Source organism: Drosophila montana, unplaced genomic scaffold, assembly GCF_035044405.1.
Source record: "Drosophila montana isolate Dmon_TW-CO22-7 unplaced genomic scaffold, ASM3504440v1 contig_3200_1, whole genome shotgun sequence".
NCBI classification, from domain to species: Eukaryota; Metazoa; Arthropoda; class Insecta; order Diptera; family Drosophilidae; genus Drosophila; species Drosophila montana.
Window position 1 is genome coordinate 4,850,382 of NW_026998080.1, and position 15,083 is coordinate 4,865,464.

The 15,083-nt window shown below is 42.1% G+C and overlaps 3 protein-coding genes and 1 non-coding gene across 6 annotated transcripts; 3 read left to right on the forward strand and 1 right to left on the reverse strand.

The window, feature by feature from the left end:
• The first annotated feature begins 304 nt into the window (after window positions 1-304).
• Window positions 305-1,756, forward strand: LOC135431432 (glyceraldehyde-3-phosphate dehydrogenase 2). The gene is made up of 2 exons (XM_064686577.1): window positions 305-468; window positions 537-1,756. Exons 1-2 carry the CDS (start codon window positions 382-384, stop codon window positions 1,446-1,448), a joined length of 999 nt encoding a protein of 332 aa, XP_064542647.1. The 5' UTR covers window positions 305-381; the 3' UTR covers window positions 1,449-1,756.
• A 3,040-nt stretch (window positions 1,757-4,796) lies between these two features.
• Window positions 4,797-7,581, forward strand: LOC135431398 (outer dynein arm-docking complex subunit 4). 2 transcript variants are annotated; one of them, XM_064686532.1, is made up of 3 exons: window positions 4,797-5,025; window positions 5,988-6,810; window positions 6,898-7,581. In XM_064686532.1, exons 2-3 carry the CDS (start codon window positions 6,250-6,252, stop codon window positions 7,564-7,566), a joined length of 1,230 nt encoding a protein of 409 aa, XP_064542602.1. In that variant the 5' UTR covers window positions 4,797-5,025; window positions 5,988-6,249; the 3' UTR covers window positions 7,567-7,581. The 2 variants fall into 2 exon arrangements, with proteins under 2 accessions (XP_064542602.1, XP_064542603.1); XM_064686533.1 differs by lacking the exon at window positions 5,988-6,810.
• A 616-nt stretch (window positions 7,582-8,197) lies between these two features.
• Synj (synaptojanin) lies at window positions 8,198-14,689 on the reverse strand. 2 transcript variants are annotated; one of them, XM_064686530.1, is made up of 5 exons: window positions 14,571-14,689; window positions 13,872-14,133; window positions 11,801-13,105; window positions 9,023-11,307; window positions 8,198-8,611 (listed from the first exon to the last, which is right to left on the reverse strand). In XM_064686530.1, the coding sequence occupies exons 2-4, from the start codon at window positions 14,034-14,036 to the stop codon at window positions 9,040-9,042; spliced, it is 3,738 nt and encodes a 1,245-aa protein (XP_064542600.1). In that variant the 5' UTR covers window positions 14,037-14,133; window positions 14,571-14,689; the 3' UTR covers window positions 8,198-8,611; window positions 9,023-9,039. The 2 variants fall into 2 exon arrangements, with proteins under 2 accessions (XP_064542600.1, XP_064542601.1); XM_064686531.1 differs by lacking the exon at window positions 14,571-14,689 and adding an exon at window positions 14,357-14,511.
• Window positions 8,893-8,964, forward strand: TRNAE-UUC (transfer RNA glutamic acid (anticodon UUC)). Its single transcript has one exon. It is a non-coding gene; the product is annotated as a tRNA-Glu (tRNA).
• Window positions 14,690-15,083: the final 394 nt, after the last annotated feature.

Here is a 15,083-nt window from a genome sequence, read left to right on the forward strand (position 1 = left end):
ATAAGTTATGAAACTTAACTTGTTCAGCATTTTAAACAGCACACCATTTTTGGCGGGTTTTAAGTGTATAGTTAATGGGTACTCGAAGAGTTGCTATTCGAATACTTTTAAGTCACGTGAAGTTGGCGGCGGCAACATCGGTGCTGATAAATGCGCGTGCGTCATATAGCATTCAGCTTAATATTGCGGTCAAATTGCTCATGCTTTTGTAGTGGGGTGGGCGTGACGTAAACGTCCTTCATTTGACTTTGAACTCAGCCAAAGCGCAAACGCTCTATCTGAAGTCGATTTAGTCTGAGCAGTTGCAGTTGATTCCTGACGGGTGAACTGAGCGAAAGTAAAAGTGTGATCCAGGCAAATTAAAAAAAATAAAAATTAATCATGTCGAAAATTGGTATTAACGGATTTGGCCGCATTGGTCGTCTGGTGCTGCGTGCCGCTATCGACAAAGGCGCCTCCGTCGTTGCCGTAAGTGAAGCCGCTTAGATTTATTTGGAGTTTGACGTAAAAATTGTGTGTATATGTGTAATTTGCAGGTTAACGATCCCTTCATCGATGTGAACTACATGGTCTACCTGTTCAAGTTCGACTCCACCCACGGCCGTTTCAAGGGCACCGTTGTTGCCGAGGGCGGCTTCCTGGTTGTCAACGGTAAGAAGATCACCGTCTTCAGTGAGCGCGATCCAGCCAACATCAACTGGGCCAGCGCTGGCGCTGAGTACGTGGTTGAGTCGACCGGTGTCTTCACCACCATCGAAAAGGCCTCAACTCACTTGAAGGGCGGTGCCAAGAAGGTCATCATCTCGGCTCCCTCCGCTGATGCGCCCATGTTCGTGTGCGGCGTGAACTTGGATGCATACAGCCCGGACATGAAGGTCGTGTCGAACGCTTCTTGCACCACCAACTGCTTGGCCCCATTGGCCAAGGTTATCAATGATAACTTTGAGATTATTGAGGGTCTGATGACCACTGTGCATGCTACCACAGCCACCCAGAAGACCGTCGATGGCCCCTCCGGCAAGTTGTGGCGTGATGGTCGTGGTGCTGCCCAAAACATCATTCCAGCATCCACTGGCGCCGCCAAGGCCGTCGGCAAAGTCATTCCAGCTCTGAATGGCAAACTGACTGGCATGGCTTTCCGTGTGCCCACACCAAATGTGTCCGTTGTTGACTTGACTGTCCGCTTGGGCAAGGGTGCCACCTATGATGAAATTAAGGCCAAAGTACAAGAGGCTGCCAACGGTCCATTGAAGGGCATTCTGGGCTATACTGATGAGGAGGTCGTCTCCACCGATTTCCTTAGCGACACTCACTCGTCCGTATTCGATGCCAAGGCCGGCATCCCGCTCAACGACAAGTTCGTTAAGCTGATTTCGTGGTACGACAACGAGTTCGGTTACTCCAACCGTGTCATCGACTTGATTAAGTACATGCAGAGCAAGGATTAAATTATATAAATAGCTGCAGCTAACACAATGTTAACTTCTCAATACGCACAAACAGGAGGTGTAGCATTTAACTATAGATGAGAAGGATCCGATTTTCGCCCACATAACTACACAGTACCCAAAAAAAAACATACAACATACATACATACATACACACATATACATTCACTCAGCATATGTACATATGTTTTGTATTGTATTACCAACAGATCTTCTCTCTCCTGTTTGATGAACCGAGCAAAAACAGTTACATAAATTATATAACCTAATCTCGTTACAAATATATAAAAATAAAAACAAAACACAAACATTACCGCATTTTTAGTACAATTATGACATCGCCTCTGTGCTCATGCAACTATTGATTTTTTCGCCCGGATGGAGATAAGCGATAGAAATTTGGGTTGGCTTTGTTAACTATGCGACTGGAATCATGTCAAACAATCGGAAAAAATGCATAATTTAATTGATATAAATAGTTGGACCTAGGAGAAAACTTGAACATACATATGCATATGTGTGTACATACATGTGAACAGCAATTTTCACATATGTGTATATATATTTACATATAAATATACATATATGTGCATATACTTATATATATATGTATCTAGATACGGACAGAATCTAATTGCTTTGAAACTGCCGGTCTACGAGCATAAATGCCCTTGACATTGAACTTTCCAAAATGATTGCATAGGTGTTATAAATATGAGGCAACTTATTTGTTCAAGACAGACAAGGAAATATTAAAAAAAAGCCACGTAAATAAGCTACTCATCATAAAAATCGAAATTATTGGAAATATGTGAATATTTTATTTGCTGGTCACATTGCATCCAGTGTAACAGTGCCATTTTGAGTACAATGTTATTGGAGAGTCGAAAGATTATATTCGTTTGTAACGAAATGCTTAAAACAAAAAAGAGAACACCATGCCATGCTACGTTTAATGCTCATGCTAATAAAAATAAAAATCTATAGGAGGGAATATATAATTTGAATAACTCAATTGGTAGATATACCCAAGAAGGCACTGTTAACCAGCCAGGAAGGTTTTCGTAACTAGAGTTGCCAAAATGTTCTAATTGTGGGATTGTGTCGGCGATGTGTAGGATAAGCGGTTGACTTGTTATCGATAATTTTGAGAAATCAAATGAAATTCAAAAGAGGTTTTAAATCTCAACGGAATGTAATAGCTTAATCCTTGCTGCGAGATTTAAACATTAAAATGTACAATGCATTGCATTGTATTGTATAGAAAGTTCAATTTAGAGTAAATAATAGTAAATTATAGATATAATTTACAACGTCGCAAAAAAGTAGTTTATTTTGAGTATGTTACAGAAGAACAAAAGCTATCTCTAACTCACCAAAAACTATTGAAGTCAAATCAAGGTATATTTTGTTTATTCACATATATATATATAATATATAATTATTATAAATATATATATATAATCAGCTTAGTACGTGAAAAATAAAATGTGTATAATATATATGCTTGGTCAGTATCAACATCCGAGTCGGTTTCATTGTTAAAGCAATTGGCAAGAAACAGGCTCAAGCTTCATTTTGAGAATTTACTAAGGCTCGTATTTGATGCGTATAAATGTAACTGGGCATTTGCAAGGTTACAGCTTAATTTTGTGCACAATTCTATCAGAGTACATACAAATAGATTCAACAGGTGCCTTTGCGTGCTTTGGGGACAATCTGATTGCATGCCGCCGAGTTCCACCCACAACAATCAAGCAATTGAAACGATTGTAAGCGTGTTCCCTTTAGAAACGCCTGAATTTGTCAACGGAATTGGAAATGTCGTAAATACAAGCATGCATTAAAGTCTAACCCACATTGCAGGGCACAGGCCAATATTTTCCCATTATAACCACCAAAGAACTTCGTGGAGCTCTCGACTTGAACATATGCAAATATCATAATTCTTCCATCATGTCTGCAACGTCGTAAAAGGAATAAGAAGCAGCTGTCAGTTCGAAGTTGGAGACCGCCCCAGACAAGGTCCCATAGGCCACAATATGTCTTCTGTTTGGGGCGGCCGCCTCTTCGGGCGTGGCACATGTTAAGCAACACGGCAGTCGATTGCTTCTGAGGGCAGGTAAACAAAATTGTTTCGGCACGCCGCGAAGGTTGCTGCCATCAGCAAATGAGCGGGGAACACGCAAGGTCTGCAGTGAATGCATTGAGCAGGGGTGGAGGGGACGGGGGTGGGGTAAGTTGTTGTCTCAGACATCAAACTTATTTATTTACTCTAAAAACAATACAAGAAAATTAATAGCAATTTGAATAGTTTCATAAATATGTTGCATATATGCAATATGTTCCTCACAAGTGAATGCCATTCGGGACAATAAATGGGGTTTCCTTTTAATGAACGCGACTCATTCCGGCCCTTATCAGCCGTAACCTAATTGGCTTTGTTGCGGCATTGTTGTTGCATCATCAACCAAACCCATTAAACAATTTGAGCCAAAGCAATTTCCTAGGAACCACGCACCAAAATACATCGGCATAAACAATGTGCGTGTCTTTTGGGCTCCAATTAAAGTTTGTTAACGAAACATTGATTTATAGCTTATTATAATGATTTATAGCTAATTAAAATATATATATATATATATATATATATATATATATATCTGCATTGCCATAGGTCGCGCTAAAGATAAGCGATAGTTATTAATTTTCGGGGTAGTAAAAATCACATTTTTGATATACTATTTGTCTGCTTTGGCATTAAGAAGGGGAGCAAATTGTTGAGATATTAAAACGAGTTTATTGAAGTTTATTGAGACTTGTCAGCACATGCAAACTAAGTTACAAAAGCCACAACAACCGACAAAAACAACAACAACATCAACAACTTTTGCTAACCAAGTCAAAAAAAAAAAAAAAGGTAAGAAACACAACAAGAGCACGAGAGAAGGCGGCCAGAAAAATGTGAAAGGAGAGCCAAACTGTTTAGTTGGAAATCGGCGATTGAGCTGAGCACACGGTCAAAGGATATTTTTTTATGTCCTTGTATCTGATATACGGAAACTGGTGCTGAAATTCATATTATACATATACAATAAAGAAAACTTTGAAAATCGTGATGTGAATAAAGCAGAGGAAAAAATTAAAATATTAAAAAAAGTTCAAGAATTCGATTTATAAAAAAACTTGTAATTAATTAAAAAACCTTTCGTACTCTTCAGTGACACAAATGAAGATTTAGCTGGGTTTGGTTCGGTTTGATTAGGTTCCTGGTTTTCCATACTCTTGAATCCAAGCTTTAGATCAAACCTTGCATTGCTATATAGTAATATGTATGTGTTTATTTTAAAAATTTAATAATACATCCGTCTGTATGAAGGCAATACATCATTGTTCACATCTCACATCTATTTCAGATAAAGACCTTCGTATAAGCAACTTATTAAGAATGCCACGAAAAAAGCAAAAGGTGGAGACAATCGAGGAAATCGAAACAAGCATAAAACTGCTCTGTGATCAGTCCAATAATCACATGAAAGTCCGCGAATACTACAAGGCTTTAACTGGCTATAATCAGGTAAATATCGTTTTTCTCTAAGAAATTGACATCCGTTTCCATATTTTGAACGCAACGGTTGCATGTTAAAACGAACACTAGATGGCGCCAAAAGCTTTCAGGAAGCTTTCATAATAAACAGTGCGAATATTCCAAATGCATTTAAAAGCTTTAAAGGCCACGTACGAGAAGTCCTTTAACGAACAACTGAATAATGTTCGTTATAATCTTCCCCGATAAAATAGTAATAACAATTTGTTATGGACTATATCTATTTTTGACTTAAACTATATAGCTCCCAAGTTTGGTGTGTTTACACTCAGACAAAAAGCCCGCTCCAAACTCGATTAAGAAATCCACGAACATTTTGTTCTTAAATATTTGCAATGAAAATCGAATTATTTAACGTCTTACAGCTAGAAACTCATAATATTTGACGAGCAGACTAGGGGTTGACCTGATTCGAAGATGGATATAGATATAACCTATATTTCCTAAAATCCTCTTAACTTCGCCAAATAAATCAGAATATTATGAACTGCGCACAGAGTATCGCTTAGTCTGATTATATCGTAATATTGACAGTTGGTGGAATCAATCGATCGACTTCAAAGATCTTATTGAAAATAAATTTAAAAGTCAATAGAATGAACTCGGTTTTAGAAAATTTACCCCCAATGTCAAAAGATGTTCATGTTCCTTTGTCAAAACTCTAAAAACGGAATACGTGTTTCTCCAGGTATTGATTGCTACGTTGTCTTTTTCACCTGGTTGACTTTAAAATCATTTTAAAAAACCTTTGTAAAATGTTTTCTGAAACCCGTTTCATTTATTCCGAAAAATCCACTGTAATCCAATCTTATAAAGTTTAAAGAAAAATCTTGTCCCGAGCAAAGTAACACCCGCTACTGATAATATATTTACACTTCTTTTCCGATTCTACAATACGTCTAGTACAAAATAAAGAAAATTCTTCTCTAAAGGCAATTAACTGAAAGAATGATGGTCAACACCTTGAAGGTCAGTCATCCATTCAGCACGGCCTGGCCATGGATAGTTCTATTGATTGGTTGTTTGTTATCGATTGTTAGCCCAGATATAGTTGGCCTCAGTCTCCTGGCAACAGAGCAAATGGCAAATCAATTAACGTTTGTTTGGAACAAAGGTGTGAATTTTTCACACTTGCTTCGCGATTTCTCTTCGCAGTGAATTTATCCAACTGCCTTCTAATTAGTTGTTATCAGAATGTCCACAAGTGTGTTAAATACCATTTTGGCTGTTGATAAGGAGCAGGAGCTGCTGCAGAGCTTCATACGCACTGGCGCTAATGCGGACGAAGAATCGTTGGATGAGTCCCATAAAAGGTCAAAGGGTCGGGGTCGCGCCGCTCACAAGCCGCCCATTTGGGAGCGACGCGACTCGTATGGTCCTGGTGGCAAATCCTCAACTGAACGCGGAGCTCGCGGAGCCAGTAAACATCCGGAGGACTTGGAGGCAAGCGGATCGAAGCGTGGAAATCGCATCGAGGCGGAGCTACGGGCGGCACGTAAACGCATTGAGGAGCAGATGTTGAAGAAAAAGAAGCCCAAGGAGAACTTTGTGGACTTCTACACGGACAAGGATCGCGCGGCGGCGGTCAGCGCAGGCGCATTCGACATCAAGCAAAGCCTGCAGATTAAGCAGAAACAGGATCGTAACGAGGCGCTGCTGATACCCGACGAGGCGGACATCAGCTCCATTATTGCCCTGGGGCTGAAGGAGATTAAAAATGCTAATCCAGAAAATGCCATACATTTCTTTTGCAAGGTTTAAAATAAGAATTCACCTTCCTTCTGCACATGCACCCAAATTCTCCTCCACATAACGATAACGAGACTTCCCTTGTACTTGCAGGCCCTGGAGCTGAACAGCACGGACATCAATGCATTAATCTCGCGCAGCAAATGCTATCTGCTACTGGGCGAGCCCTCTAGGGCGCTGCAGGATGCGGAGACGGCGCTTGGCGAGGACAAGAATAACATACGCGCCATATACCAAAAGGCCGAGTCTCTCTATTACCTGGGCCAGTTCGAGCAGAGTCTCATGTTCTTTCATCGCGGACTGCGCGCACGCCCCGAACTCGACTTGTTTCGCCTAGGTGTGCAGAAGACTCAGGAAGCCATCGAGAATACAATTGGCACAAAAACGCGATCCACCCAGCCTTTGCCATCTGCCAAAATCAGCATGTCGCGAAAGTCCGGTGATAACACGCCCAAGTCCCAGACGCTAAACAGCTCGCGGGCACAGGTGTTACGCCAGAAGCCGACAAAGGCGGATCTGGAGCGTCGCAATGCACGCAAGCTGCTGGGCGAGCTGTGCGTGGACAAGGAGTACCTGGAGAAGCTTCTGCTGCATCCGGATCTGGTGCGCGCCGACACCAACACTGAGAATATATCTGCTTTGGCCAAGGAGGCCGTTTGTTTCCTCAACAAACGTCAGGAATTCTGGCGACAGCAACGACCTTGCACGGCCTTGCCAAATCACAAAAATCTTCCTAACGATGCGATTCCCAAATGGTTCTAATCCAAGCCACATTCACTAGTAGAGGAATAAGTGTTAAGTTTTTGCTTTGCTTGACTATAAACAATAATAAAGAATATTTACCATTAAGCTGGATTTAGCGTACGATGAGTTTTCCATTGGGATAGAAGAAATTGAATTCCAGCACACTACAATATAAAAGTTTGTATTATATGCATCATATTTATTAATTGATTTATCGATTGGATGATTAAACATTTATACAACTTCATATTACTGTAACATCAACATTATTTTAACATAATTTCAATTTTCTTTGATATTGTTTTCGTATATCTTTATCTGATTAAAGTCTAATGCGATAAATAGTTGTACAGTTCAACTCATTGCAGATTCAACACTTTAGATAGTATCTTTTTATGTGAAAGGTTTTTTCATAGCTGTAACTATTATTATTATTTTTCTTTTTGTTGCTTTTTTCGAAGCAAACTCTGATAACAAATGATATAAGTTATAATATTGCGAGCTCTCATCGTTGAAGCTGTAACAACAACTAATAAAAGTATCATTATTTGTTTTTTTGTTCTTTGTTTACACTTTCGGCTAATCGTTTTTTATTTGTTTTTAATTTGACTAGTACGGCTACAATTGTTTAAACATATACAGACATGTGTAAATTTAATTTAATACTTTATTATGTTTTTGTTCAGATTGCTCGCTATCGGTAACATAAATACGTAAATACTTATTTATTTGGTGCATTAGTGAGTACGTCCGCCCAGTGTTGGTTAAGTAATAAAGCGTGTTAATATAACAGAAACAGAAACATTCAATATTCAATTTTAAAGCAATTAACCAAGCTTAGTTTGATTTACAATCTTTTCTTTATGCCTATTGCATGCATATGATGCCAATTCGGTTATTATTATTGCCTGGGAACACTTTAACATGTATATAAATCATATCTACATTACAATTGGCAAAAATATATATTTTTATAATAAGTTATGCGACTTCCATAGATAAATACAACAACTCGGAATGTAATAGGGTAGACTGCCATCAATATTAAGTGCTCGACTGTGTGCTGTAAGTAACAAGAGAATATATTTATATATACAATCAAATCAGGTAAACATATCTTATTGATAGGCAATTATATCCCAGATCATTGACAATTAACTTATTTAATATCGTTTCTTTTGTGAAGATCGAAAAAGATGAGCATGTACCTGAAATCTTTGCTAATTCATTCACATTCATTATTGACCATTTGGTTGTTGCTTATAAACTGAAAAAATTGCTTTGCTATTATTTTTGAATACCCGACGTATCTGTAAACGGGCCATAACTTTTCTGTACACAGCCTCCCATATGGTCTAGTGGCTAGGATATCTGGCTTTCACCCAGAAGGCCCGGGTTCGATTCCCGGTATGGGAAGTAAATTTTTTTGTATTTTATAATATATATTATAATATATTTTCGGATTTACGCTTACCCCTTGGCTCCTCCTGCTTAGTTATTTGTGGGCCGTGTAGGTAGCGGCGGCGCATTGCCGCTGCGATTTGGTATTGGCGGAGGTCCACGACGATTGGGCAGCGGTGGTGGCGGACCCAGTGGAGCAGCTCCTGTGGGCAATGGCTGCCGACGTGGACTATCAACAGCACAAATAACTGGCGGCGGAGCTGCTGGCGGCGGATGACGTGGCGCCGGAACATCATCTTGTATCTCCTCATATATATTGCTGGCCGTTTCATAAACGGTATCTGGCGGTGAAGGTTGCTCCAGGGAAGGCTGCTTGGACTGCCGCGTGGGCGTTGACACGGGCGTTGCTTGTTTGCTCTGCATCTGGCGCGGTGGCGTAGGTGGTCCAGAGGGCAGAGCAGCGCCTGTGGGCGATGCTTTTCCAGAGGATGAGGTTGATGAGCTCACGGACGTAGCATGCAACGGCGAGCCCAGCTCCGTAGGTGACTGTGATTTGGATGAAGGCGTAGTATCACCCACCATGGCGGGCGGTCGCGGTGGCGCAACCTGAACTGGCTGCAATGGCGTCTGCATGGGCTGTGGCGGCATCGGCGGCTTATTCGGCTTCGGCACAATGCTAATGACACCCGCGTGAGGCAGGTGACGTGGCGAGTTCTTTGGTGACATGGGCATAGGTGGACGTGCTGGCGCCGGACGTGTCGGTGGCTGCTTGGGCCGTTGTGGCACCTCTGGCGTCAACTGCATCAGCTGTGCCTGCTCCGCAGGATTGGAGCATAGCGGTATGGTGTTGGAGGTGCACAGCTCGATTTCACTGTCCACCTGTTGTGGCCACTCGGGCGTCTTTAGCTCGAAGACCAGTGCCAAGCCGCAGACCTCTGTGCTCCGCTTGGCGGCCGCATTGAGCGCCGATTCACCATTGCGGAAGGTTACCCACATGGTATCTTCGACATATCGGACCAACGTTACCTCGCCCATTTTGGAGAGCTCGGCTATGAGCGCCGCCATTACGTGCTCATCGTAAATAGTGGGCCCATCCTCATCTGCATCCGCAGACTGCTCATGCACATGCACCACAATGGTTGAGTCGGGCGGTCCCAGATCACGAATTACCTGATCGAAGACAACCCGCCTGCGCTGCTGATCGATTTCCATTATCTCAGCATCGATGATGGCAATGACAGGTCGATGATCGCTCTGCTTTAGCTCTGAGCGTCCATAATGTATAAGCTTGCCTGGGTTCCATGCGGCAGCACCGACGCCACCGAAGTCGCTTTCGGCCAGGGCTTTGCGCCGACGCCAGAGCACGCGATCTGTCCAGGCTGGCGCACGCTGTTTTTCCGAGGTGTCGTAGTCATCGCTGAACAAATCGTATTTGTAGGTCGGATCAAAGGTGATTTCACCCTCAAGAAACTCGGAGAACACATTGCCAGCTTCCTGCTCCTTGCGCAGCTGATCGAACTCTAGCACCGTGGACAGCTCTCCATTGCGCACGCACTCCTTCAGCTCATCCTTGTCCATATCAATGCGATAGTTGAAATCGCCGCACCAGAACACCCAGTCATGCGATTTTAGCGTGCGGCCCATGGGAAATGCCAATTTCCGTGTGATTTCCGAATAGTCGGCATTACGTTCCGCCACTTGCGATTGTCCTGCAGCAAAATGGGCGCACACAAAGCACATGGAGCTACCGTGCAGGACAAATCGAATTGCGCAGGCGCCCTTATTGCCAGTTGCACCACCCAAACCAGTTTTCACGCAGTCAATGGCCACGTCACGTATGTGGGGCGCATGCTCCGGCCGTATATAGATGTACAGGCAGACCCCCACCAGTTGCTGATAGGTTAGCAGGACGTAGTCATTGTCCCGCGATATGGTTTTCTGGAGTTCCTCGGCCCACTGTTTGGCATTGTCTGTGCTGGCTGCCATTATATTCGATGCATTCAAATCGACTATCTCCTCGAAGCCGATTGCATAGATGTCCACGGGGTGGTCAACATGTTCCGATGGATTGTTGACATCCACCAGCGCCTTGGAGCGAGCTAAGGCATGACAGTCTAGCAGCCAATCCGCCAGCGAGTCCTTGAACACAATGCTGCGAAAATGTTTGCCGCCATTCACGTTATAAGTGCCCACAGCAACGCGCGCCATCCGGGGACGGACATACTCCGTGTATCGCTTGCAAAGCTCCCGCAGCGTAGTTGTCGGGGCGTGCAACATATTGGAGGGCAGCAGTATACGCGCACGATCTGCCAGCTCCGAGCTGAGTGTCGAGCCGACGAGAAGAACATCGATTGCTTCCTGAAGAGCACAAATGGAGACATAATGAAAGGTTTGCTTTTAAACATAATCATAATATTATCTATACACATAAAATTGATTGACTGTCGATTAACTGGTGATCAATAGTTTCTTAATGTGCTGAGGATGGACTCTGGGACGGGGTTGAGGGAAATTCCACTCTTGTCCAAAAATGCCGAAAAACAGTTGCATGAATCTTTTTATTTAAACTAATTTTTAAGCCTTTTTGGAGGGTTAAAGGCCTAAACTACGAAGTTTTAAGCATCGTCCGATCGCATTCAATTAATAATTTGAAAGTCTACATAAAGACAAATTTAATACACCTTTCAGCGATTGGAAATTCCCGCAGCTTTTTAATGGGCTCAATATACCCTCTATTCAAATATCTGACCATTAAAACAAAAAAGCTTTAAGGGTTGATCAAAAAAATGTGCTTTGGGATTTTGCGATTTTAACCTTCCCATATATCATACTTGTTAAATTGTCCACTAACCTGTTTGGAATTATCCAAGAGATTGTTTTGAATAGTGCGTGCCGCAGAGCGGGCACCGTCCATCAGCTTTGAGCCGCCCTGTATGGCGCCGGTACCAGCATAGATTTTGCTCACCTCGTTGCCATTATTGATCCACATCTGACGAAAGATTTCCTCGAAACGCGATATGTTCTGTTGCTTACCGCCCATTTTCAGCGCCTCCAGCTGCAGATTGAGTGTATCCAAGCCCAGATACGTCTGCACGCAATTTGTGCGATCTAAGCAATCAAGGCAGTTGGTGCGCACGACGCCAAATTGTTCGCGTAATACCTGTCCGTTGGAGGCATGGAATATGCCATAATTGGCGCCGCAGGCTACCATGCGCTCCCTGAGCTTGGCCAGTGCCGAGAAGTTTCCGCCGCGGCACTCCTGATGGTAGTCGAAGACCACGTGCGGCACATCCTTGTGTGCCGACATGCCATGATGGCGCTGGAACTCGTTGCTCAGCATCGCCTCGCCCTCTTTGCTACCAATCAGTGAGCTTCCAAGCAGGTTAACAATCGTCTGGTAGCCATAGCGTTGCCGCATCATGCTCATGTGGCGATCAAAGGCAGCCGCAGAGGTTTCAAATCCACGCGAGAGCTTTACCTTGTGTGAGCCGACCTGAACGCCCGGCTGCTCCCAGAAGAGCGGTACGGAGCCACGCGTCTGTATATGGCTGGTGACGTCGCCGTCCACGTAGATAACCTGCTCCGTCTCTACAAAGTTGGCCACGTAGCCCTCGTCGTTGGTGCCTCTCACATTGAAACGCGTGCCCGCACGCTCGCAGCTCAGCCGGGATATGATAGCAGCGCGGGCCTGTTTGGCACCTATGTAAACGGTGCGCACCTCCACTGAGCCACACATGGTTTGCAGCAACCAGGACTGGCAGTCAATGCCGAATCGCATCAGGTGAATGTGCATCATGCGGTTCCAGAAGAAACGATTGTCCGTCTCCGCCGTCTGGTAACGTCGCTGTGCGCACAGCGTAATGTCAAACTTGGTGCTGTGCGAAGCCCCACCTCCTGCCCCACCACCGGCAGCCGATGGATTCGAGTGAGCGAAATAAAAGGTGCCCGAGTTGAGCAGCTTACGCACCTCGCTAATTTTGTCCTCGTTGAGCACTGCATTCTGCAGCGAAACAAATGTTGTCTGCGTTATTCGAAATATTTCCACATCGCCAATTTTGCCCATGGACACGCAGCCGGTGACAAGTACCAGGAAGAGTACAGTACTCTCGCCAGCATTCAGCTGAAGTACGCCCAAACAGCCATATGCATCGCACACCTGTAGGAATGTAGCAATGCAAATAAAGTGTTCTTTATGAAAACATATTGGCAAAATTATCAAAAAAAGTTATATTCTTGTCGTAAGCATTCAAAGTTTTGCAGTCGAAGTTTCTTTAAGAAAAAATTGCATAACCTCAAGGAGTATATGAAGTAAGTAAAGCCCTTACTAACCCTACTTTATTCTGCATTAAAATTAATGGGTTGGATTTGGACAAACTTTAGCATAAAATAGCACCAACATTTAATCAAGTCAGCTTTTGTTATAAATATCCGATATTATTTCTCCTCGTATATTAAGAACTTGCTCTTTTTACTGAAATTCATTCTAATTTCTTCTGATTTAATAGCTCGACTTTTTATTTTAAGATCCTGCTCACTTAATGGATTCTGCTGAAAACTTATAATTACTTTTTCTCATGAACATGGAAAATTCTAATTAATCTTACAACTTGTAAATATTTCATGTTCACACACTTTAAATTGTGTAAATTTGAATTAATAGTTATTCTTTTTAAAAGGGTAAATACTTATTGATTGATGTACTATATCGGTTGACATAATTTAACAAGCGCAGCAAAAACATCTATACTAAATGTGACATAAGCTTTTCGACATTTCGAGTTTAAAGGATGCACAAGTCTAGATCTCATCGGTAGCTGAAGCTGATCAGGAATATACATCTATATGCATAGTTATGTATATATTATAACGTCATGGGTCCAAAAGATGAAATTTATATTATAATGAGCGGAAATCATACACACCTTCGTGTACTGCTTTCGTATGACATTCTCTTGCTGCGTAAGAAGCGCACAGACATGAGATTCGAAGAGGATGCAGTCGGTCTGGTTGCGATGCTCCAGTAGAACGCTATGGGGAGAGGGCGCTATTGACTTTTCTAGCACTCGTATTACCTTGGACATCGCCATCGTTCCACTCCCGATCAGCGTTGCTTGGCTGTTGTGGATGAACTAAATTTTACTGGCTTTAAGCACTTCAACGCCGCTTCAGCAGCGGCCAGAGCATCTGCAAGTAAACAGAACCATTTGAAATTTGCAACGTAAGCTCTTTGTGTACATTTATAAGGCAAATATGCATATAATAATTATCCAAAGCTGATGAGGCGTGCTAAAAATCAACAGGCAAGCATTAAATATAAAATAAACAATTACAAACAGGCATTGGCCAAGAATTTTTCAATACGCCCCCGACACAATCGCCGCCAGCTGGTGCACGCATACATACATACATATTCACATCTATTTACATGTGCATACACACATGTACATAAGTGCCGTTGGCTGATAAACTGTATAGATTTTTCACATGCCAAAACTGTGCGAAGCTTTCAAACATTTCATTATTTCCCGGTGCTTTACAACACACCACGATACTAGATTGTCATTTTATTTAGAGGCATTTATTTTTAATAACTTTTCTTCGGCTCTTTTGATAAGTAATACCTCTTTTTTCGACAAATTAATTGCAATTTTAGTAGTTGTATTGAATCGTTCGGAATAAGTTCAATCAAACGACTCCCTGAACTAGCAAGCTGATCAAATGAACCGACTCCCTGGATTCGTTCATCTAGTTCTGATTCGTACAAACAGTTTTCTGTTAGTGCCACTGTTTACTTTTAAAAAACACTGGCCTAAAGCTGACTAACTTTGGAGAAATATAATTAAAAATGTTAACATAAAAATAATAAAATCACATTGGAATAACTTTAAAATGTTTAACATTTACTTAGATGTTTCTTGTCACATTTTTTTTTTCGTTTTTGACGGACACATATATAAGCAATATGATATTGTAAACCTATCAGGAGTTTTTTCCTTGGTAACATTTTATAATGTATTATTTTAATTTGATGTTCGTTTGCTCAAAAACAAATATAGAAGGGCTGAATTCTTGAAGGCTACAAAAAAAGTTACATTATTATATGTGCTATTTTAATTTTATTTGTTTGTATTTGC